General features: G+C 42.2%; 1 protein-coding gene across 1 annotated transcript in view; it reads right to left on the reverse strand.

The window, feature by feature from the left end:
• Nucleotides 1-20175: 20175 nt before the first annotated feature.
• Nucleotides 20176-24792, reverse strand: part of SLC44A1 (solute carrier family 44 member 1) — a 104776-nt gene continuing 100159 nt past the window's right edge. The window contains exon 16 of the mRNA XM_069962031.1: nucleotides 20176-21666. Coding sequence (XP_069818132.1) covers nucleotides 21643-21666 — 24 coding nt within the window. The 3' untranslated portion in view covers nucleotides 20176-21642. The remainder of the gene's footprint in view (nucleotides 21667-24792) is intronic.

Raw genomic sequence — 24792 nt, forward strand, 5'->3', positions numbered from 1 at the left:
ACGTAGGGTTCTCCTTAAAGGCTGGCTCCTCAGGCCGAGAAGAAACTGATCACGCAACACTACTGCCGCATTAGTAAAGGAGGTGGCTCCCCGTCCTTCTTTTCTTTGTAATGTGGCCATAAGCTCTTGCAAGCCATTTGCATACTGGGGCAATGACTCATCTTCCCCCTGATATCTGGTGAAGAATTTCTTCCTCAGCATAGCTTCAGATGTTGTATCCCCATACACATCTTCAAGGATGCTTGAGATCTGTTCAAACGTCTGTCTCAGCCTTGCTGGCTGTAGCAATACTGTTTTTCTGGCTTCCCCTTCTAATGTGTTCAAGGCTAGCTCTGCTCTCAGATGTGGGGCAATATTACACAGGCGTGCGGCTCCCTCCAGTCCTCTAGTAACACACTGGATCCATTAAACTTAGGCAGATGACCCAGTAGCGCCCCCACTGGAATCATGGGCTGCATGCCGCTAACAGATGATGTTGCGCCTTCTGTTGCCATATCCATTTCCATCCTGCCGACTACGCCACGTGTAAGGGGTGCAGGTGGATGGCGACAAACTCACTCTGACAGCTGAGTAATGTTGGGATAACTTTACTGTAGATAATTCAGCAGTACAACCAATTCTTTAACTTGTATAACAGGTAGATTCTTACTGAACAGGAACACTGTCTCTTTATAAAGCTAGGTAAGTAGCAGGGAGGATATCACTTCAGTCTATGTGGTGTAGCACAACTATATACAGTCTCTCAGGGGGCCCCACTTCCTGACTCTGCTGGTAACAATGGGCTCCCCTGCAGCACCAGCTCTGTCTCCCCTGAGCAGTACCTTCCTCCTTGCTGCAGTGATGAGGCTGGCTGGACACTCCTGTGTCAGTGTCTCTTTGTCCCAGGTGCTCTGCACTCCACTTGCTAGCACTGGGCTGTGTTGCTCTCTTCCTTCACTGCTGCACACTGCTCTGTCTGCTGTAGCTCTTATGGACCTGGCTGAGCTGTCCTGCTTTCTGTGGATCACCTTGTCACACCTCTCTTTAGCTCTGGCACAGGTCACTGCCCTTGACCTCCAGCACTGGAATCTTCTCTCTCTACAGGAACTGGGTGGGTCACACTTCCTGAGTCTCTGGCTTTTTCTTCCCCAGTTACCTCTGTTACTCCTAGCTGGGAACTGACTCCCTCTGCTGGACGGAGGTGATAACATCCAACCTCTATGCTCTAATACTGCAGCAGAACCTTCTGGCATTACACCCTGACGATTGTCCGCTACTCATGGGCCACTGCTGTGTGCTTGCCCCCTAGGCTAAAGTTTGCCAGACAGCCCCTGTGTGTGTGTGTGTGTATATATATATATATATATATATATATATATATATATATAGTGGACTTGTGGTAGGGGGATTAGTAGCCTAAAGTGAACAACCCCTTTAAATGTCAGATAACTGCGGGCCTCATTAGCATAAGACACTGCCAACTAGTCGAATAGCCAATTATGCCAGTATTAACAAATGATGTAACCACTTTTGTCCTGTATGTCATATTTAGTATATGTGTATGTATGTTAGTTGTAGAGAAGAGAGAACCTTTTGCATTGATACCAAGTGCCTCTGGTGTCTGTGTGAATCTGTATGAGTGCTCATACTATTATTTAATATAATTTGGATACTGCACAAAGAGAAAGAAATAGCTATTATCGCGATACACTCCTGCGCATGCAGTGCCAGAACACCGGAGGAGGAACCAGAGGAGGACATCGCTGCAACCTGCAGCAGGTGAGCATGATTTTTTTTTTTTTACTTCTCCATTTTTACAACCAGAAATCACTGATAGTTTCCTGAAGCCTCCTGAGAAACGTCCTGATCAGTGTTTCCTGACTGTAGAAATGGCCCCAGATGTGTGGAGGGGGCCTGACAATTCATTCCATACTTGTCATTACCTTTTTAGACCCTGCTGCTTTGTGATAAAGACATAGAAAACTGTGTATAAGCTGTTCTCCTTGTCTCTGCTCTCAACCCCCCCCCATCCCCCTCCCTTCCAAAACGGCTCATGTAAACAGTGTCCGAACGGCCGTTTCTACATTCCGTGAAACCAGGAGGTTAATCTAAGGTCAAGTTACTTGAGACCATATTGTGATTATTCATCCCTGCATTAAAAGGTGCAATAACAGTGCAGAAATAGCAGAAAGCAGCAGCTCAGAATTGGAGGAAGGAGATTAAAAGGTAATGAGATGTATGAAATGAATAATTAGTTTCCAGGAGGAGTGATGACTTAACATATATTTTACTTAACCAGATGAGCCATTTAATCCCTGGATAGTTCAGTGGATTTGTTGTTGGTTAGTGGTGGCCACAAGGGTCTGTTCTTGGTATTGTTCTTTTTAATATGTTTGTAAGTGACATAGGAGAAGGTTTGGTAGGTTTGTCTGTTTGCTTATGAAACAAAAGTGTGCAATAGGGTTGATATTCCTGGAGGTGTCAGTAATATGGGAAATGGTTTAGCTTTCCTGGATAAGTGGTCAAAATAATGGAAACTGCAAAGGTTTCCAAATGCAAAATGATGCACTTGGGGAGAAAGAATACTCTAAGTATTAAACAGTTGGACAAGTTATGTGTTAGCAAAGACTTCAGAAGAGAAGGATTTAGGGGTAGTGATTTCTGACAGCTTAGTTTCACTGTTGTTATAACTTTCAAGATCTTAATCAACAGTAAATTTGCAATTTACATTCATTATTTATTTTTTAGTTATCATGAAGAACATGACACTTCATGTTTTCTGACTCTTCCTGTGTTTAGTCTGTTTTTCTTTTCCAACCAGCACAAGTCAGAAAATCTGCCTTCTGGAGACTGGACCTGGATTTCTGGTAAGCGCAGCTTTGTTTTACAGCATGATAACAACAACAAAAATAATAAATGTAAATAGCAAACTTGCTTTATATCACATCTACTGTTGATTTAGATTTTGAAAGTTATAACGACAAGTACACTTTAAGTGAATTATCAGTGCTGCCAGGCAGTAGGGACAGCTAATCAAATGCATGTCCAGATCTGGAGACCTCACCTACATAAAGGTTTTGATACAACAGAATAAATTCAGAGGCACGCTACAAAAGGGAGACAAGATCAAAACCTTTAAATATGTTAAAGGAATAAATAAGGTTCAGGAGGGAAGTGTTTTTAATAAGAAACAAAATTCAAGAACAAGGGGACGCAATCTGGGGTTAGCCGGAGGAAAGATCAAGAGCAACATGAGAAAATATTACTTTACTGGAAGGTGCTCAGAACAAACTTGGAATCTACAGTTGGACTTTTTCTGCGGACAATAAATTATTACGCTCCTATTATAAGAGAGGGCCACCAGGAAAGCAGTACAGCTACAGCAACAGATAAAGTGACAATTGCAATGGTACGTATAAAAGAGTCTGGCAGCATAGAAAATTGTATTGAAAGAAATTGTATTTGTTAAAAACCAACATGTTGGCTGCAGAACTGTACACTTAGGTTCAAACTTGCCATTGTGCCAAATATATGAGCATTTACATACTATTTATAAAGGCTTACACTAAGACAACCCTTTTGGCACTCTCTTACGTTTTCGAAGAGTTACATAGCAACATGGTTAAAGCAATGTTACATTATCATGTGCTAAAGTATCATGTAGCAGGTCATGTGGGTTTTCTCCAAGAGCATCACAGATGACTGTTCTATGTATAGCTCATATTTATAGCACATTATAGCACATGAACGGTATCATGAAAGACAAAGGGAAAAAATAATTATTTTATTTGTCAAGAGATTTACACTACAGGCATTTAATAAGATATTATCACACCATAAGGCGAGGAAACGGAAGAGATCATTGCCAGTCTGCAGAACGTTAACTTTGAGAATGGAATTAACAGCAATGTTTCTATCTTTGCAGATGACACCAAGCTTTGTAGTACAGTACAGTCTATGGAGGATGTGCAGATGTTACAGGATGACTTAGACACACTGAGTGTTTGGGCGTCCACTTGGCAAATGAGGTTCAATGTGGATAAATGTAAAGTTATGCACCTGGGTACTAATAACCCGCATGCATCATATGTCCTGGGGGGAGTTACTCTGGGAGAGTCACGGATGGAGAAGGATCTGGGTGTACTTGTAGATAATAGACTACAGAACAGCACACAATGTCAGTCAGCTGCTTCTAAGACCAGCAGGATATTGTCATGCATTAAAACAGCCATGGACTCACGGGACAGGGATATAATATTACCGCTTTATAAAGCTTTGGTGCGGCCCCATCTGGAGTATGCCGTCCAGTTTTGGAACCCAATTCATAAAAAGGATGTTCTAGAGCTGGAGAGGGTACAAAGACGGGCAACTAAACTAATAAGGGGCATGGAGCATCTTAGTTATGAGGAGAAATTAAAAGAACTAGATTTGCATTTCCAGGGAAATACATAGTGCTTGAAAAGAGCGCACCTTTACCGCTCTAAAAGGGACCAATTTCGCTCTTACAGGGACCAATTTTGCTCTTAAAGGGACCCATTACGCTCTTAAAGGGACCCATTTTGCTTTTAAAGGGACATATTTCGATCTTAAAGGGACCCAGGTCGCTCTTAAAGGGACCCAGGTCGCTCTTAAAGGGACCCAGGTCGCTTTTAAAGGGACATATTTCGATCTTAAAGGGACCCAGGTCGCTCTTAAAGGGACCCAGGTCGCTCTTAAAGGGACCCATTTTGCTCTTAAAGGGACCCAGTTCGCTGTAAAAGGGACCCAGATCGCTCTTAAAGGGACCTAGGTCACTCTTAAAGGGACCCAGGTCGCTCTAAAAGGGACCAATTCCGCTCCTAAAGGGACCAATTTTGCTCTTAAAGGGACCCAGGTCACTGTTAAAGGGACCCAGGTTACTCTTAACCCCTTAAGACAAAGGGCGTATATTTACGCCCTATTGCCGTTAAGGGAGTTCAGAGCGGGGCCGCTTGTAGCCCGGGACCGCCGGTATTAGCGGGCACGGTCCGATCGCCGTGCCCGCTAATACAGTAATCAGATGCAGCTGTCAAACATGACAGCTGCGTCCGATTACCGGACGCAGTTTATCCCTGGTGTCTAGTGGAGGAGATCGCTCCTCCGGGACGTTGTCCCGGAGGAGCGATCTCCGTTTCTGAAGCCGGCCGGGGACCGCTCCAAGATGGCGCCGTCCCCGGCTTGGCACTCGTTTACTTCTGGCTGCAGCAGCCGGAAGTAAACAAGTGCCTATCTCATGGATCTCTGCAGCATATCTATGCTGCAGAGATCTCTATGAGAGATCAAAGCACTTATACTAGAAGTCCCCTGGGGGAATAACCCTAACCCCAGGAAGAATAACTCTAACCCCAGGGGGGAATAACCCTAACCCCAGGGGGAATAACCCTAACCCCAGGGGGGAATAACCCTAACCCCAGGGGGGAATAACCCTAACCCCAGGGGGAATAACCCTAACTCCAGGGGGGCTTCTAGTATAAGTGTAAAAGTAAAAAAAAAAGTGTCATTATTAAAAAAAAAACCCCTCCCCTAATAAAAGTCAGAATCACCCCCCTTTTCCCATGTTATAAATAAAAGTAAATAAATAAATAAATAAACATGTTTGCTATTGCCGCGTGCGTAATCGCCCGAACTATTAATTTATCACATTCCTGATCTCGCCCGGTAAACGGCGTCAGCGCCAAAAAATCCCAAAGTGCAAAATTGCGCATTTTTGGTCGCATCAAATCCAGAAAAATTGTAATAAAAAGCGATCAAAAAGTCGTATATGCGCAATCAAGGTACCGATAGAAAGAACACATCATGGCGCAAAAAATGACACCACACACAGCCCCATAGGCCAAAGGATAAAAGCGCTATAAGCCTGGGAATGGAGCGATTTTAAGTGACGTATATTTGTTGACAATGGTTTACATTTTTTACAGGCCATCAGATAAAATAAAAGTTATACATGTTATATATCATAGTAATCGTAACGACTTGAGGAACATATATAACAAGTCAGTTTTACCCTAGGGCGATTTTTTTTTTCAATTTCACCATACTTTGAATTTTTTTCTGGTTTCGTAGTATACTTTATGCAAAAATTCAGCCTGTCATTGCAAAGTACAATTAGTGACGGAAAAAATAAGGGCTCATATGGGTCTCTAGGTGGAAAAATGCAAGTGCTATGGCCTTTTAAGCACAAGGAGGAAAAAACGAAAAGCAAAAATTGAAATTGGCTCTGTCTTTAAGGGGTTAAAGGGACCCATTTTGCTCTTAAAGGGACCAATTTCACTCTTAAAGGGACCCATTTTGCTCTTAGAGGGACATATTTCGCTCTTAAAGGGACCAATTTCACTCTTAAAAGGGACCAATTTCACTCTTAAAGGGACCAATTTCACGCTTAAAGGGACCCATTTCGCTCTTAAAGGGACCCAGGTCGCTCTTAAAAGGACCCATTTTGCTCTTAAAGGGACATATTTAGCTCTTAAAGGGACATATTTCGCTCTTAAAGGGACCCAGGTCGCTCTTAAAGGGACCCAGGTCTCTCTTAAAGGGACTCAGGTCGCTCTAAAAGGGACCAATTCCGCTCTTAAAGGGACCAATTTTGCTCTTAAAGGGACCCAGGTCGCTCTTAAAGGGACCCAGGTCGCTTTTAAAGGGACCAATTTTGCTCTTAAAGGGACCCATTTAGCTCTTAAAGAGACCCAGGTCGCTCTTAAAAGGACCCATTTTGCTCTTAAAGGGACATATTTTGCTCTTAAAGGGACCCATTTCGCTCTTAAAGGGACCCAGGTCGCTCTTAAAGGGACCCATTTCACTTTTAAAGGCACCCATTTCGCTCTTAAAGGGACCCAGATCGCTCTTAAAGGGACCTAGGTCGCTCTTAAAGGGACCAATTTCACGCTTAAAGGGACCCATTTCGCTCTTAAAGGGACCCAGGTCGCTCTTAAAGGGACCCAGGTCGCTCTAGCGACATGGGTCTCTTTAAGAGCAACATGGGTCCCATACCTTTTCGAGTAACATGCATGGGTCCCATACCTTTAAGAGCAACATGCATCCCGTCCGTTTAAGAGCAACTTGGGTCCCGTCCCTTTAAGAGCGTTTTGGATCCCTTTAAGAGCTACATGGGACCCTTTAAGAGCGACTTGGGTCCCGTCCCTTTAATAGCAACTTGGGTCCCGTCCCTTTAATAGCAACTTGGGTCCCGTCCCTTTAACCCTTAGGGGACACAGCCAGTTTTCATTTTTGCGTTTTCGTTTTTCCCTCCTCGTGTATATAAGGCCATAGCGCCTGCATTTTTCCACCTAGAGACCCAAATGAGCCCTTATTTTTTGCGCAACTAATTGTACTTTGCTATGGCAGATGTAATTTTTGCCTAATATGTGCCGGGAAACCCGAAGAAAATTATATGTGTGGTGAAATTGAAAAAAAAAAAGTTTTTTTTTTATTTGGGGGGGGGGTTTGTTTTTACTCCGTTCGCCCTGGGGTAAAACTGACTCGTTATATATGTTCCTTAAGTTCTTACGATTGCAACGATATGTAACATGTATAACTTTTATTTGATTTGATGGCTTGTAAAAAATTAAAACCTTTTAAAGAAAATATATGTTCCTTAAAATCGCTCCATTCCCAGACTTATAGCGCTTTTATCCTTTGGTCTATGGGTCTGTGTTAGGTGTCATTTTTTGCGCCATGATGTGATCTTTCTATCGGTACCTTGATTGCGCATATACGACTTTTTGATCGCTTTTTATTACAATTATTCTGGATTTGATGCGACCAAAAATGCGCAATTTTGCACTTTGGGATTTTTTTGTGCTGACGCCATTTACCGTGTGAGATCAGGAATGTGATTAATTAATAGTTCGGGCGATTACGCATGCGGCGATAGCAAACATGTTTGTTTATTTATTTTTATTTATAAAATGGGGAAAGGGGGGTGATTCAGACTTTTATTAGGGGAGGGGATTTTGTGTTATTAAAAATACATTTGTCTTTTACTTTACACATATACTAGAAGCCCGCCTGGGGGACATCTAGTATATGCACTCTGATCTCTCATAGAGATCCATGCAGTATAGTTATACTGCATGAATCCATGAGATCGGTGTTCTATTACTTTTGGCTGCTGCAGCCAAAAGCAATAGAATGCCGAGCCGGGATCAGCGCCATTACGGAGCAGACCCCGGCCCGGGATGGATGCGGGGATCGCCCCCCCGCAATCGCGCCGCAGGGGGGCGATCCCCCCACTAGACCACCAGGTATGGAGATTAGCAAGTATTTAGAAGCAGCTGTCAACTTTGACAGCTGCTTCTAAGTACTTAATTAGCGGGCACGGCGATCGGACCGTGCCCGCTAATAGCCGCGATCCCGGGCTACATGCGGCACCCGGGATCGCGGCAGTTCAGAGGGGGGTCGCCGCGCGACCCCCCTCTGAACTCCCATAGCGGCACGAGGACTTTCAGTAACGTCCTGGTGCAGCTATGGTTTAAGAGCGACTTGGGTCCCGCCCCTTTAAGAGCGACTTGGCTCCCTTTAAGAACGACTTGGGTCCCTTTAAGAGCGACATGGTTCCCGTCCCTTTAAGAGCTAATTGGGTACCTTTAAGAGCGACTTGCGTTCCTTTAAGGGCGACCTGGGTCCCTTTAAGAGCCATCTGGGTACTTAAAATGGTAAAGATCATTGCTCGGTTGCCATGACAATCTTACTCATGTCAGTGAGACAAAATCGTTAAGGACCTTCAATATATTACATCTTCTATTGGCCAATAGTGGACATGTGACTGTGGATGGCGTGATACATTGACTGACAAGACCTTAGAATTCCTATTGGCTGCTATATTTCAGCTATTTGCATATGTGCTGTGATTGGCTGTTAGCGGTTAGAGTGTGGCCATTATTTGCAATGGGCCATTATCTGTGTATCTGTGGAACAGTCTACCACAGGATCTGGTCACAGCAACAACAGTAGAGGGCTTCAAAACAGGGCTAGACAAGTTCTTAGAGCAAAATAATATAAATGCATATGTATAGAACCTATCACCCCTCCCCCTTCCCTGTATCCATCCCCTCCTTGGTTGAACTTGATGGACATGTGTCTTTTTTAACCATATTAACTTTGTAACTATGTAACTATGTATTGTTGGTTTGTAGTATGGTAATACCATCAGGAAAAACAAAGCAAAAAACTTGCTTTACTTGGAACATTCAAAACACTATTCCTGAGTTTTACAGGGATCTTGTTCCATTCTATTTTAGAAGTTGGTCTGAAACATTGGCCCAGATTTAGCAAGACATAAATCAGACACATTTTATGCAGACAAAACCAGACACAGATTGGCAAATCTGGACCATATTTGGCCAATGCTACACACTGTGAGTGACAGCCTCAGTCCACAAGATTGCACACAACTCAAGTGCTTTGGAATTCAGCTGTAGCTCAATAATTAGGCTGCATTCACACGTTTTCTAAAGTTGTCTGTGTGCACGGACAAATTTATAGCGCACTGCTTTGTACTGGGCTATTCACATGTTCAGTGTTTTCACGGACATGTCATAACTCGGAACGGAAGCACGGTACAGATTCCCCATAGAAATCAAGGAGATCCGTGTTTGTTACAGATGTACACGGAGGAGACATCCCTGTTCATCCTTGAAAAACACAGATGTAATATAATCAATGTAATTTGAAAACATCAGATCGCCGATGACACTGATCAATGCTATGCCTATGGCATAGCAATCATCAGTGTAGAAATCAAACTAGTGTATGTAAAAGTCCCCAAAGGGACTTCAAATGTGTAAAAAAAAAAAGAAGTTCAAAACACTATTACACTACCCCAAAACCCCTCCCCCAATAAAAGTTGAAATAACCCCCCATCCTATTATATAAATAAAACATATAAAAATAAATAGATAAACATATAATATACCGTAGCGTGCGTAATTGTTATATTAAAATATAACAAGCGTCATTGTGATCGGTGAACGGCGTACACGAAAAGAGGGGGAAAAGTGCGCAGATTACCGATTTTATGTTACATTATATATTTAAAAAAATCAATAAAAAGTGATCAAAACGTCCGATCTTCACAAATATGGTATTAATAAAAACTAGAGATCATGGCGGAAAAAAATGACACCCCATACAGCCCCGTAGGTGAAAAAATAAAACCGTTATAAGCGTCACAATAGGCCCATTTTATTAATATTTAATTGCCAAAAAAAAAGGATTTCATAAAAAAAATACATATATAACATTAGAGAATCTGTGTAAACCTGCTAATGGTTGTGATCGGGCTGACCTATAGAATAATAGTATCATGTCGCTGTTACCATATAGTGTATTACGTAGACACAGGAACCCCCCAAACGTTACCATATTGCATTCTTTTTTTACGATTTCACCTATTTATATCTTCATAAATAATATATTTGGGATTCCATCATACATGTTATGGTAAAATGAATGACGCCATTACAAAGTACAACTATTCCTGTAAAAAACAAGCACTTACATGGCCTGTAGATAGAAAACTGAGAGTGCTAGAGCTCTTAGAAGGGGAGGAGGGAAAAAACGAAAACACTAAGATCAAAATTTGCGCGGTCCACTGGGTCATTTTGGGCCTGGTCCTCAAAGGGTTAAACAGATCTATGAAAAACATGGACATGGATGCAAAACGGATGTAAACACGGATGGTTTTGCACAGATTAAGAAGGTAGCTATCGGACATATTCACGGACCAAGAGAAACACTGAACGTGTGGATACAGCCTTAAACTCAATCCTGCAGCACTACCAAAAGTCAGTGTTTTCCTGGCCTTAAAGATGAACCTTTAAAGAGGATATCTCCCTTTTGTGTATGGGGTGCTGAGGATGAAGGCCTAAATCCTCTGCACTGTTTCTGTGTATTGAGTGCTAATCGAGCGCTTTGGAGCACTGGGGGCAGGACTACAACCCCCAGAGCACCAATCCACCCCTGACTGGACCACCACTCCTAATGAATATCAACAGAGCTGGCTGGCTGGGGGCAGGTTAGAACAGCGCTCTGGGGGCATAGTCCCATTCCCAATGCTCCAAAGTGCTCGATTAGCCTGTGGATAAAACTACTTAATGCATGGAAATGGTGCAAAGGATAAAGGTAAGAGACTTACTTAGATCCTCAGCCCCCTGTGCACAAAAGGGAGATTTCAGCAGGTTAGATCCGTCTAAACTGCTCATAGTTTCACTTTAAATGGAGAGTAAGTAGCAATAAATTGTTCTTAAACAACTATTGTCACTGGAATCAGTGTTTATCTTACATACATGATGTATGAATTTATATACGCGTAACTACATCATCACCCATTTGTCCCCTCCTAGCAGCTTTAAGACCCCTCCCCACCAGCTCAATTTCTCTCTCTCTCTCTCTCTCTCTCTCTATATATATATATTATACATATACTAATCAGCTGCAGAGTTATAACACTGCTGTCACCCATGCTGCCCGCCTCTGCTATGTGCTGTGAGTACATTCTTTACGAAACCTGATATTGCTTTAGTGTAAAGGGACAGAAGTTCAATGTCATTGATCTATCACTTGCTGCACTTAGAACTCTAAACAAGTGCAGCAATGCTATGGCTATGTGCTATGGCTGCAGCAGGCTGTGTGTGTGTGTTTGTGTGTATGTATGTGTATGTGCTATTCTCTTCCTTGATGCTGGATGCCCCTGTGGGGATCCCAAACCTGTGATGTCACGGCCCCATTCTGAAATGCCTGCTCAGCCAATCAGTGAGTGAGGCGGGACACAGCTGCACATATCACTATGTCTGACCTCTATATAACTATGTACCACTGGAGATCCCTCTATCTGAACTGGGCCCATAGGACTGCGGTGATGCATGATGTAAACAGACATAGGCCTTTCTCAGAGTCAGGCTGTGAGTCAGAAACAACTCTTGCCCTCTCTGTATGACCAATTCTGCAGAGGAAGAAGAGATAATTAAAGGGTAGAATCTAACAGGGTCCCCAGAAAAATGCAGAAGGCACCATATTTGATTTTTTTACATTTATGTTTCATCCTAGTTTCTTGATATTAGCCACCAGCTAGAGATGAAGCTCTAGGCAGGGAGCTTAGTCTGCCACTAGAAGGAAGTTGGGAATAAAGAGAATATCCTGCTCTGATTTTCATAAAGGCTCTGGGTCCCTGATAGGAACAAAAGGGGAGAGCTGTGTACTGTAGATTCACCCACTTGTGATAGATAAACTTCTACTCCTAGAAATTCCTGATATGATTGATGTAAGGGTACATGGTAATATGTGTCTTCCAGGTTTGTTGACACCATGACACAGTCTGGAAACAGAAGACTTTAAGGTATCCATGCAAAATTTGTTGTATGCTAGGTTCTTGTTTAACCCATTGATATTATTACCCTGAAAGAGCTATAAGGCTTTTTTTTTTTTAATAAGAACAGGGGAGAATAGAAACCCTGATGATGCTGGGAAAGGGGGTACCAAAGCCAACACATTTTGTCTTGTCTGAAATGATCCTGGTGGGAAGAAATCTGTCTCTGGGAATGCTTCTCAATTCCATGCTTCTGAGATGTAATTGAGAACCCAAGGTTTGGAGGAAATGTCCCTCTAGGCCTAGGAAAAAGAGACAGATGCACCCCCAATGGGATCCCATCCTTGCTAGGAAGGCTTGGATGTATGGTCTTTGGAGTTGAAAAGGAAGCCTCTGTTGTTTCCTGGGGCTTTAAACTTGCAGTTTTCCTGGGGGGGGGGGGAGTGGGGCATGAAAGGGCTTCCTATACAGTTTTTTGTTTTGGAAAGACTCCTGTTGTTTAAATAAAAATAAAAAAATTCCTATTGGAGGCTTTTCTGAGTGATCAACTTATCCACGGAGGAAGGGCACAGGGATCTAGAATAATTGTCATCTACCAGGGCCTTGCAATCTGCACACTCATTATGAGGTCCTGGATGATCTTTCATGGTGTCCTTTCTCTTTTTTGTCTGCAGACTCTGACATGCTGGCAAACTGGAGGATGCTTGCACTAGTCAATGGTGAGGCTGGCTGGTGGGAGTCCTGGCTCTCCTGGCCGCTTTGAGACACAAAGTGCCCATGCCTTTTGTATTGGGCGGGTTTACACCAAGCTCTGCATCATGTCATTTGCAACACCGCCCTGTGTGTAACATCAGCATAGCACGTGGCATTGTGCACACACACCACGCTGCCCAGGAACATACATCTACAGCCCTCCGGACCCTCCCCCCTTTAAACCTGGCGGGACAGGCTGCTGCAGCAGGGAAAGTTGCCGGAAGACTGCACGAGAAACCCTGTACCCTCCGCAGCCCGCACCAGATTCTGGGCTGCTGTCTGGAGTAGGGATGCACGATGCACCGAAATATTGATTCTACTATCGATATTTCAGGGCAAAAACCGGTTCGATACCAGGATTCCCTGGTATCGATACTTTATTTTTAAACTGTGCAACATCTGCGCAGTTTAACAGAGGATAATCTGGAAAACATGGCCGGCGGCAAGATGACGAGCCCTTGCCCTCCCCCTGCTGTCATTTGCTGTTGTTTGCCGCCCCCAGCTTCTAAAATTTACCTGATTCGTTAACTTCCCCTCCTTTGGCCAGCCTCCCGTAGTCGATTGGATGTTTCTCCCGCCTCAGCCTTGTTATAATGTCCCTGGCAGTGTTGTTCGGCCATTTTAGCCTCCGGTTACAGTGCTGACAGGGCTTCCCCGTGGCATGTGCAGAACAGGTATGGCAATAATCACCCTGCGTGCCGACTCCGAGTCAGTCTGCCTCTGCCAACACTTCTCCTCAGCTGTCGGCTTCCTCCCCTGTCACCCGCTGCTCCGTCCCCACTCACTCGCGCGGCCCGGTCCTCACTCACTCAACTCTGCTATCTGTCATGCAGCGGCTCCCTACCCCGGCTCCCCCGTCACTTGCGGCCATGCCCCCCTCCCCCCGCTGCTAACTTGCGGCCATGCCCCCCTCCCCCCGCTGCTAACTTGCGGCCATGCCCCCCTCCCCCCGCTGCTAACTTGCGGCCATGCCCCCCTCCCCCCGCTGCTAAGTTCTAACTTGCGGCTCCCTCACTCAACTCTGCTATGACTACAGTTCCCATCATCCCCCCTGATAGCTGAAGTGTGTGTTACATGAATACAGTTCCCATCAACCCCTCTGATAGCTGAAGTGTGTGTTACATGACTACAGTTCCCATCATCCCCTCTGATAGCTGAAGTGTGTGTTACATAACTACAATTCCCATCATCCCCCTGATAGCTGAAGTGTGTGTTACATGACTACAGTTCCCATCAACCCCTCTGATAGCTGAAGTGTGTGTTACTTGACTACAGTTCCCATCATCCCCTCTGATAGCTGAAGTGTGTGTTACATGACTACAGTTCCCATCATCCCCTCTGATAGCTGAAGTGTGTGTTACATGACTACAGTTCCCATCATCCCCCTGATAGCTGAAGTGTGTTACATAACTACAGTTCCCATCATCCCCCTGATAGCTGAAGTGTATTACATGACTACAGTTCCCATCATCTCCCCTGATAGCTGAAGTGTGTGTTACATGACTACAGTTCCCATCATCCCCCTGATAGCTGAAGTGTGTGTTACATGACTACAGTTCCCATCATCCCCCTGATAGCTGAAGTGTGTGTTACATAACTACAGTTCCCATCATCCCCCCCTGATAGCTGAAGTGTGTGTTGCATGACTACAGTTCCCATCATCCCCCCTGATAGCTGAAGTGTGTGTTACATGACTACAGTTCCCATCATCCCCGATAGCTGAAGTGTATTACATGACTACAGTTCCCATCATCCCCCCCTGATAGCTGAAGTGTATTACATGACTACAGTTCCCATCATCCCCCTGATAGCTGAAGTGTGTGTTACATGACTACAGTTCCCATCATCCCCGATAGCTGAAGTGTATTACATGACTACAGTTCCCATCATCCCCCCTGATAGCTGAAGTGTATTACATAACTACAGTTCCCATCATCCCCCTGATAGCTGAAGTGTATCACATGACTACAGTTCCCATCATCCCCCCTGATATCTGAAGTGTTATTGTGCATATTATAAGATTATCACCTTCCTGATGACGCACGGTAAATGGTGCAAGCGGAGAAACCACCAAATTCAGTACCACATAAAAACGTGCTACTAAATAAAACTACAGATTGCCCCACAGCCATGTTAAGAATCAGAATAGGGCTATTTTTTTAAGAACATTTATTTTAAATAATGGAAACTTTATTTATAAAGTAATATGGTTCGTACAGACCTGACAGTCGGGGGGGATCTCTACTCTTGTGTTTTTTTAAAAAAAATATAATTTATTAAGTATCGAATTGGTATCGAGCATTGAAAAAAAAAAGTTGGTATTGGTATCGAACTCAAAATTCTGGTATCGTGACATCACTAGTCTGGAGACAAATTTTTGCAACCTAATGGAGAGGAATGATCTTTATCCCAGGATGTGGCACTTCAGAGACCTCCTATCCACAGGGCAGGAAACCTAAACTGAGGTGGGAAGAGGTGTGTAAAGCTTTTATCTTCTCAGGATTCCTGTCCTCCAGTGGGAGGACCTCTCCCGGCGTGCTGTCATAGGGCATCTGGGTAAACTTTTGATATATTTCTGCCCTTCCATACAACATAATAAACCAGCTATCTTTATCTCACCATGCTCCATCATTATGTTCTCTCATGGGTCACCAGGTCCCACGTTAAACGATACCGCTGCCACTTCGGACTCGTCTCAGCAGCAGCACCCTGCTCAGCTATTATTCTATTTAAGTAAACTTTTGGCTGAACCAGCTGTCATTGCCAAGACAAGCTTGTCTCCAAGGTGGCGGTGGAACCCTTCAGCGGGGACACAAGTACACCGCAGGTGGACACCGGGCGAGTATGGTGAGGTAAGAATAGCATATTATTATATTATATAAATATTATAATATGATATCATAATATCATATAACATCTTGTATGGAAGCACAGCAAAAAATTTAATTTAAATCGCACAAGTACACCTTTAACAGCTACAGCTGATGTGGAGGAGTTGTTTTCAGAGCTTTGCATAAAATAATCTGAAAATATTTTAGCAATTTTAGAAGCATTCAATAAATACTTATTTAAGTAGCTTAAAACTATCATTTTAAATGGTGAGTCAATCTGATCCTGCTTTTGGTGCTGAATTTATTGCTGTAACAGAGCTGTAACATGGCAAATATTCAAGGAAAAACATATATAACGGCACATAAAATGTAAATCTAGTAGATACATATAGAATTTAATTATGTTAATAATGTAACCATATAGGAAAAACTTTTTCTATTTAAAATAACTAAATTATTACTTGAGTTTATATAATTGCTTAGGATAAGTATAAGGCTCAGGCTACACTGCTTGTAGCTCTAGTAATTGCATTCTATCTTTTGTGCACTAGAGAGCGCTCAAGATTGCAGATTATACAAGTCAGCAGCCATTGTATAAGTAATACTGTACTTTGTATGCAAACCGTATCAGTAATAGAATGTTACAATCTGGTAAACTAGAGCAATGTTTCTCAACCACATTCCTTAAATACCCTCAGCAGGTCATGATTGGAGGATATCCCATACAAAGGACACTTGTGGTAATCCCCGACTATAATTACATCACATGTGAAAGTCCTAAGTACTAAGAAAGTCCTCAAAGCATAGTCTGTTGGGGGAACTTGAGGACTGGACTTGAAAAGCACTGAATTAGCAGACTATAGATGAATGCTTATTAGCCATTTAAAAAGATATTCGGTATCTCTTCTCATATAGTTATACTGGTTATTCTCGCAGCACTTTACATAGTTTGTCCATTTTGGTCCTTCACAATCTAGTCACCTATCTGTATGTTTCGGGTGTGGGAGGAAACATACAGACAGAGAGAACATACAACCGTAATACACATGTTGCCCTTGGTGGGATTTTCTATACAAACATCCATTTAGCAAACTTGCCTTCTCCTCTTGATACACCCACTTTTCCCTTTGCATCGCTGACAATTTGGTGCCAAAAAACTAAATACCGTATTTTCTGCTTTATCAAATGCACTTTTTTTCTCCCAAAGTGGAAGGAAAGTTAGTGAATCTTCTAAAGTGAAGTTGAAGATACTTACTACATCTGAATCAGCCGTTTAACCCTCTTCCTGCTTGCAGATTGTGGGTACAGAGTTGCTTTAAGAAGCTTTTAATCAACCACACTCCAACCTCTCCACAATGGCCAAGACCAAAGAGCTGTCTAAGGACACCAGACAGCAAGGACTGCTCCTTGCTGATAGTCTTGGATCTCTCAGCAGTGTTTGTCATTCAGCAGTGTCATTCTCTTAGCCTCAAGACTGCTCTTTCAGTGTATCCTTCTCTAGCTCTACTTCTTCTCCTTTACCTCTTACTGTTGGGGTTCCCCAGGGATCGGTCCTGGGTCCCCTCCTCTTCTCCCTCTATACAGCTCCCATCAGACAGACCATCAACAGGTTTGGCCTTAAAGGGAAACTCCAGGTAGAGGTTAAAAAAATTAAACTTCTCCAGAAGCATATAGCATCACTTACCTATCTATCCCAGTTTTGAAACTACCAAAAATCCATTTGTTTTGGGGGGGTTTTGTTCTGTATCCTGTGACATCACGCTCTGCCCCCTGTCTGCATCATCAGCCTGTGCTCAGCAAACACACACAATGTGACAGAGGCATGGAAGATTTGTCTCCTAGGGTGGGAGCAGGAGACACTGTGAATTGGCACAGAGGCCATTATTCTTCACTTCCTGGATTTCTATTAGCTACCAGTGTGGCAGAACCGTACAGACACATCTATATAACTTTTAATGTACTTTAAATAGAAAACAATTTTTTCCTTATGTGAAGTTCCCCTTTAACTACCACATCTACGCTGATGATCTACTTCTTCCCGTGACATCTACCTTGCATTCCTACAAAATACTAGTGACTGTCTATCTGCTCTTTTTAACATTATGACCTCTCTATTTCTCAAACCTAGACCCGGAAGTGTACTATACTCACTTGATTCGTGTCGACCCCCGTCCGCCATCTTGTAACAATGATGTCATCTTCCGGAGGCCGGCCGAACCACTTTAACCGCCGCCCCCCCCTCTGCCGTGTCATCAGCTGCTCAGCCGCAATTGGCTGAGCACAGTTATGCTCAGCCAATCGCGGCTGAGCAGCTGAAGACGTGGCAGAGGGGGGCCGCCACGAGGGATGGTCGGAGCGGTTCGGCCGGCCTCCCAAAGATGACATCATTGTCACAAGATGGCGGATAGGGGTTGACACGAATCAGGTGAGTATAGAGCACTACACTTCTGGGTCTAGCGTGGGTGGGGGGGGAACACGGGGAAGGGGGCCATTCACTAACATAACATACATTATAAAGTTGTATAAATTTGTAATGTGTGTTAGTGAATAATTGTTTACTGCCACACTACCCCTTTAATCTTTCTAACTCACCTTCATCCATAAAGCTCTCCAAAATTCTGCCCCTCTATACATTTCCTCCCTCTTCTCCACCTACCATCCTTCTCATGCTCTACTTTCTGCTGATGATCTTACACTAACATCTTCCATAATCAGGACCTCTCACTCGACTTCTCCCGTGCTGCATCAGTTCTCTGGAATGCTTTATCCAAAGAGCTCAGACTCATACCCAACACTCAGTTTCAAGCGTGCCCTGAAGACTCATCTCTTCAGACACACTTATAACATTCCCTAAACGTGTCTCTCCTTCAGCTATCCCTTCACTTTGTACTCTATATCTCCTTTGGTGCCATGTACTTTCTATCTGTACTCAATGTCATGTGACTGGCTCACCCAATCACCTTTAGGCACTTTATGATTCTATGTACAATGGCTGGATCATTGGCAAATAAAGCACTTGTTGCCTGTCGTGTCCTCCTAGTCTGTAAGCTCTTGTGAGCAGGTCCCTCACTCCCTTTGTATCTGTATTTATTTTACCTATTTTATTCTCTAATGTATAAATGTAACCTCTGTATTGTGTATAAAAAAAATGCTCTGTTGGCGCTATACAAATAAATTAAAATAAAGCCAAATTTAAAGCTTTAGCTGTCTGGGCATGATGGCAGTTGTGGTTTCGCAACAGCTGGAGGGCCGCAGTTTGGAGAATGTTCAAGAGAAACTGTCCTAAGAAGTTTGAAAAGGTGTGGTCTCAGTGGATAGCGGTACCAGAGACGCCTACTTCACCCTAGATCTAATTTGCTTCCCATGGTCTGTCCTGTGAAGGAGGGGAGCAACGTTTTTGTCATGCCCTAACAATTTCCCTAGACTGCCTTGGATTTCTCGGACTGATCTGCCAGTTGCGCTGCCTTATACCTCATTTGATCTACCTGATTTTGGGGGCTCTTGAGTGTCTTGGTGTGTTTTATGTTTGTTGTTTATGATAAACCGCAATGTTTAAATAAAACCTTAAAAAAAAACAACACACAACTAGGACACCAGGGAAGTGTCCAGAACGCAGTCCCTTGTATCAAAGTCACATTAGGGGGAGCTGAGAGGACTGCCTCCTGGACATTTGTCTGGTGCCACAGCTTGGTTTAGGAGTAAAACTTAGTTATCAGTGATAAGAATTGTTGTGCTATAAAAAAATAAAATAAATGGCCCCGGCTTTCTCCTTGATGTCTTCAATATCAACCATCATCAGTGAATAGCACTGAGGCCCCCTGGTTCCTCATCCAGTGTAGAACAGCATTATGCATCAGCAGGTTGGAAACCAGTAATTAGTTAGATACAAAGCCTTGCTGGAGACTATAAATCAGATGAGGATCAATGCTGGGCACAAGGAACGTAAGGGTTTAGCATTTTAGGGAATCAGTAAACTGACACATTATAAACAATTTTTTTTTATTTTCCGTTATTTGTGATTATGTGTATGCTCAACATGCTTGCTGACTTCAGGAGACACTTTAACCAGTATTTTGTAAACTTTTTTCTTTGAGAGGTCCTGTCCCCAAAAAGACCATGTTCATGTGCAAATTTGGCAGGTCTGCTCAAATAGGCTTCATGTATATATTTTGTCTGCTTCAATGCATCATGTAGCCAGACCCCTGTAAATATTAACATCATTCATGAGCCCCAAAAACACAAAGAATTCTGAGTAAGTGAAATTACATTTTTAGCTGCAGAAAAATAAATGAAGACAGTTAAAGATTTTTTATTTATTTTTTTTTGTTTTCCTACAAAAGTCATTAAAAACAAGACATCTTAAAGAAAAGACATATGCAAATGTATATTTCCCCAAATAATTGCCACTGTCAAAGATGAAGTATCCTGAACAGAAAAAAAACATCACTCTGCTTGGGCTATTGATTTTTTTTTCTTGCTTCAAAGGAAAGAGGGGGGGGGAGTGTGTCCCCCATTGTCAACAGTGGATAAAGATACTTCCCCTTTGAGAGAACAGAAATTCAGCAAAAATAAGACATACAGACTTCTCCAACATTATAAATATAGAAACAATTAAAGGCCATTTCTTTTAAAGCTTTTATAGACCACTCAAAAGAAACAGGCCATTGACCAATAACAAAAAAAAAATGCCATCAGAGAGATTGGCAATATAGTCTTCAATTTGATCTTTACAGTAGAGAGAACTGCCACCAAGAAGTATTGCTAAATGAGCCCTGTTCAGTGTGAGAATGTATCCTCTTGATGACGCCATATTATAAAGTTGCTGTTAATTCTTCTGGAGAGAGAACATTTTACAAATGCCACAAAACAATGTACGCCAGTTGTCGGACACCTCTTGTGATGGCATAAATGTTTCTGCATAGACACTCACCAGCAAACCAGTTGTCTGGTAAGGTGACAACCGCAATGAAATAACCTGAGCTCTGCTGTGAATAGCAGTACTAGAATGAAGTCAATACAAACAATAACATTTACAGTAATTGTAAGAGCAGGAAGTAAACAGCAAAACAGCAGGCAACTCACTTTTGGAATATGAGACCTTGGAATAAATCTTTGCCTTTTTGTACATAGAAGAAACAAGCAGAGTATATTTCTTGCTGCAAAGCTCCTAACCTCTCAGTCTGCAGAATCTACACTTTAATAGACCTCCAGTATATGTCAACCTGTACCATGGTTATTAAGATTAAGGTTACATTTAGTGCAAATTGCAAGAGTGTACAGAAATGTCAGGGCAAGGGAAAGAAATAGTCAAAGCGACAAAAAAACATGAAAAATATATATCTGCATGTATTCCCTCATCATTTCCAAAAAGTGTCACAATATTTTAAAATGATTATATAAAAAAACAAATAAGAAGAACCCTATAATTCCTGTATTACATTGACACTGTAATAATGAACACAGAAGCACAGGTGACAGTGTAAAGATTGCCTCTTGTGTATTAAAGCATCAAACCTGACTCAAAAGAGGGAAAATACCTACTTCCACTCAGAAATAACTTTTCCATTCAAGTTTTGTACCTTGACCCTTTTCACACACCGCACAACTAACACAAAAAATGTGACAATGCTGCTGGCAGCAACTCATAGGATACATAGAGCAAATTATATAAGTAAACAGGAGAATTATTAACCCTGCTTCTATTTTGGCTGCTTGTGTTTATTTTGGAATGTCAATGGGTCCGATATTGCTGGGCTAGATTCAAGCTGAACTTGTTCCCGAAGCCTAGAAAACAAAGTCATATAAGGATGATCTCAGATGGAATTCAGCATGGAAATAATAACACACAACAATGGGCAGATGAAAGCAGTGTATTGCGAGTGGAATAAGTACTGAGAAAGTATGAAACTGTTATATACATCACATGTGGATTCCAGCCAGAAGTAGATGAACCGGAATTGTTCTCAACTACCGTAGTTGCCAATATCTATGTACTAAATAGACAAATTGCATCTTGGCCAAAAAAGATGAAAATAGTCTCTTCGGTTTATTCTTGGATACTTGGAGAATTCATTGATGTACCTTTGAAGGTTATCAAAGCTACTAGACACTACAACCCCCAGTCAAAAGCATACCAAAAGCCGTTATTAGAATGTTAATGTGTGATGTCAGAGCTGCGTGCTCTTACCAATAAGATGTCGCTTCCTTTCTGCTCACTCATAGCATGCAGTATCAGACAAAAAGAGAAAGGAGAGAGGGTGCAGCTATGATTTCTATATTATAGTACTGAATATGTTTTTTTTCTGGTGATAGAGAAGGATTTTAGGGTACTACAGATTGTAGGATGGTAAAGAAGATGCTATAGTCAAATGAACGGGACTAAGCACAGAGTGTGGATGGGGCTAATCCACATGACTACCCAAAACTAATCTTGTGTCAACCAGAGACATGTCACTTCTTTTTTTCTGTTATGTGGAATTTAAATCAACTTTTAAAAAAAGTCCACACAGTATGGATTTCTATTGACATCAATGGGAAGCAGATTTTATGGCAAGTCTGCATTAGAATCCATGTGCAAAAATTGTCGAAAAATACTTTGTGATTCTCTCTTTTTTTATGAGCAGCATTTTTGTGTACCAAAGGCCCAAAGTGCCCTATTAAAGGAGAAGTCCGGCGAAAATTTTTATTAAAGTATTGTATTGTTCCCCAAAAGTTCAAAAGTTATACAAATTATGAATATATAGTTATTACAGGAAATGCTTATAAAGTGCTTTTTCCCTGCACTGCATCAAGGCTTCACTTGATGTCATGACCTGACTCCCAGAGCTGTGTGGGCTGTGGCTGCTGGAGAGGATGATGGCAGGGGGATGCTCTGTGTCCCTCCAGTGCCCTGTGCAGTGTGTCCCTCCTCTCCAGCAGCCACAGCCCGCACAGCTCTGGAAGTCGGGTCGTGACATCACCATTTTATCCAGAAAGTGAAGCCTTGATGCAGTAATAAGTGCAGAGAAATAAGCACTTTATTTGCATTTCCCATAATAAGTGTATATTGGTGATTTGTATAACTTTTTAGGGGCAATACAATACTTTAATAAAAATTTTCACCGGACTTCTGCGTTAAGATACACAGTTATATTGTTTAAGAGCACGCACAACTTAGTTGTAGACTATTTTATAAAGGCAAGAATACTACAGATCGGTAAAAACTTAAAGGAAAACAGCTCTATGACCAAAGGGGTTGTCTAGGATAAAAGAACTGATAGTATAACCACACAATAGACTATCAATAGTTGATTGTCAACAACTAGCCCCCCTGCCGATCAGCTGTTCAAATCCCACATAATGCGAATGAAGCTGGAAGCAGTTTGTTCTGTCTTTGTGGCGGCAATGCTGGGTTACTGCAGCCTCAGCTCCTACAAATGAATAGAAGTCGAGGCTGCAGTACACAGAGAACACGGTAGTGCAGGCGCTGAACAGCTGATTGGCAGGGGAGCCGGGTGTCAGATAAGCTATCCATTGTTTTATCCTTCAAAATATTATCCCTTTAGTCAGAGCAGCGTCTCATGGACAGATAGAGAGGATATTAAAGAGAGGATTTTTGAAACACCTATTTTTGGGAATTTCAAGAAAGATACATTCTCTGGACTGATTTAGAGAATCTTGGTGCGGGCATACTATAAGGGACAATGATAGAAAATGTCACTGCTAAAATAACTACATGTAATGGTAATACATAAATTAGAATCACTTGTACTTGTAAGATTTCTGATATTGGATTTCATAGCCTTCAGAAGAAAGATGAACATGCTGGTATAAAAATTGTTCCAGCACTTTTCCAGTTCAGAAGAATTACAATGTTCTCTTCCTTCCACTATCCCCTCCTGCTGTGTCCAGCCCTCGCTGTTATGAAAATAACTTTCTACATTTTCCAATAGACTACAATATTCGTTCATGCACTTCTAAAAGGAACTTCCCATCAACTCTTTGAAAAAAAGTGGAGAGTAGCTGTTCCTTTGTAGACATATTCTGCAATGGTTCAGGGAAAACAAGCCAATACATGAGTGGATTTTCCCATTGAAGCCAATATTTGATAGTGTATTAGAATTAGAGTGAGACTTGTTAAGAAAAGTATGAAAATTAATGCAGGATACTACATCTATTATGACACTAGAAAGACATTGATGGTTACAACACAAAACAGACCCTACTAAACAGAATCCTTTCCCTTCCATTTTGAGAGGTTCTTGTTGTAACACATTCACATTCCACAAATGCTGACGAATGGTATACAGACACTAATTCTTTTGTTTGACATTCACACAGTATGGCTAGATTCACACTATATAAAAATGTCATCCGTCTTTCATAACAATGGACGTCACTGCACAATCAACAGCCGTTATTTGCACGATTACGTCCATTGTTATGAAAGGGCGTGATTTTTACATTGTGTGAACCTAGCCTATATGGAAGCGCATCACTGATGTTTAGGCTCTGGTCATACTAATGTTTGACTTAACTCTTTTTATTTCAATTGGGTTACAACAGACAATAATGGATGCTGTCATTTGCTTTTTGTTAATCATCTTTATTCAGGTTCCTTTTTTTTACGAGGAGGAATAATGCAGCAGGGTACATTTCTCAGGATAATGAAGTTGGAAGCTTTAGTGTAAACAGAGCCTTACAGGTGACTAGAAACACAGTTCTCCTATCCATGTGCTGATGTGCATGGATTGGGGACACACTATTTAATAGAGCTTCGCATTGTGTATATAAAAAAAACAAACACAAACAAGCCAGTTTGCATGAAAGGCATGACAAGCTGAAAGCAGGTTTACAATTTCCAGACATACTAAAACAGTATGTGGTATACTATACAAGTGTGTCATGACTATCCCTCCCAACTCCCCTCAC

This window comes from Dendropsophus ebraccatus, chromosome 3 (assembly GCF_027789765.1).
Source record: "Dendropsophus ebraccatus isolate aDenEbr1 chromosome 3, aDenEbr1.pat, whole genome shotgun sequence".
NCBI classification, from domain to species: domain Eukaryota; kingdom Metazoa; phylum Chordata; class Amphibia; order Anura; family Hylidae; genus Dendropsophus; species Dendropsophus ebraccatus.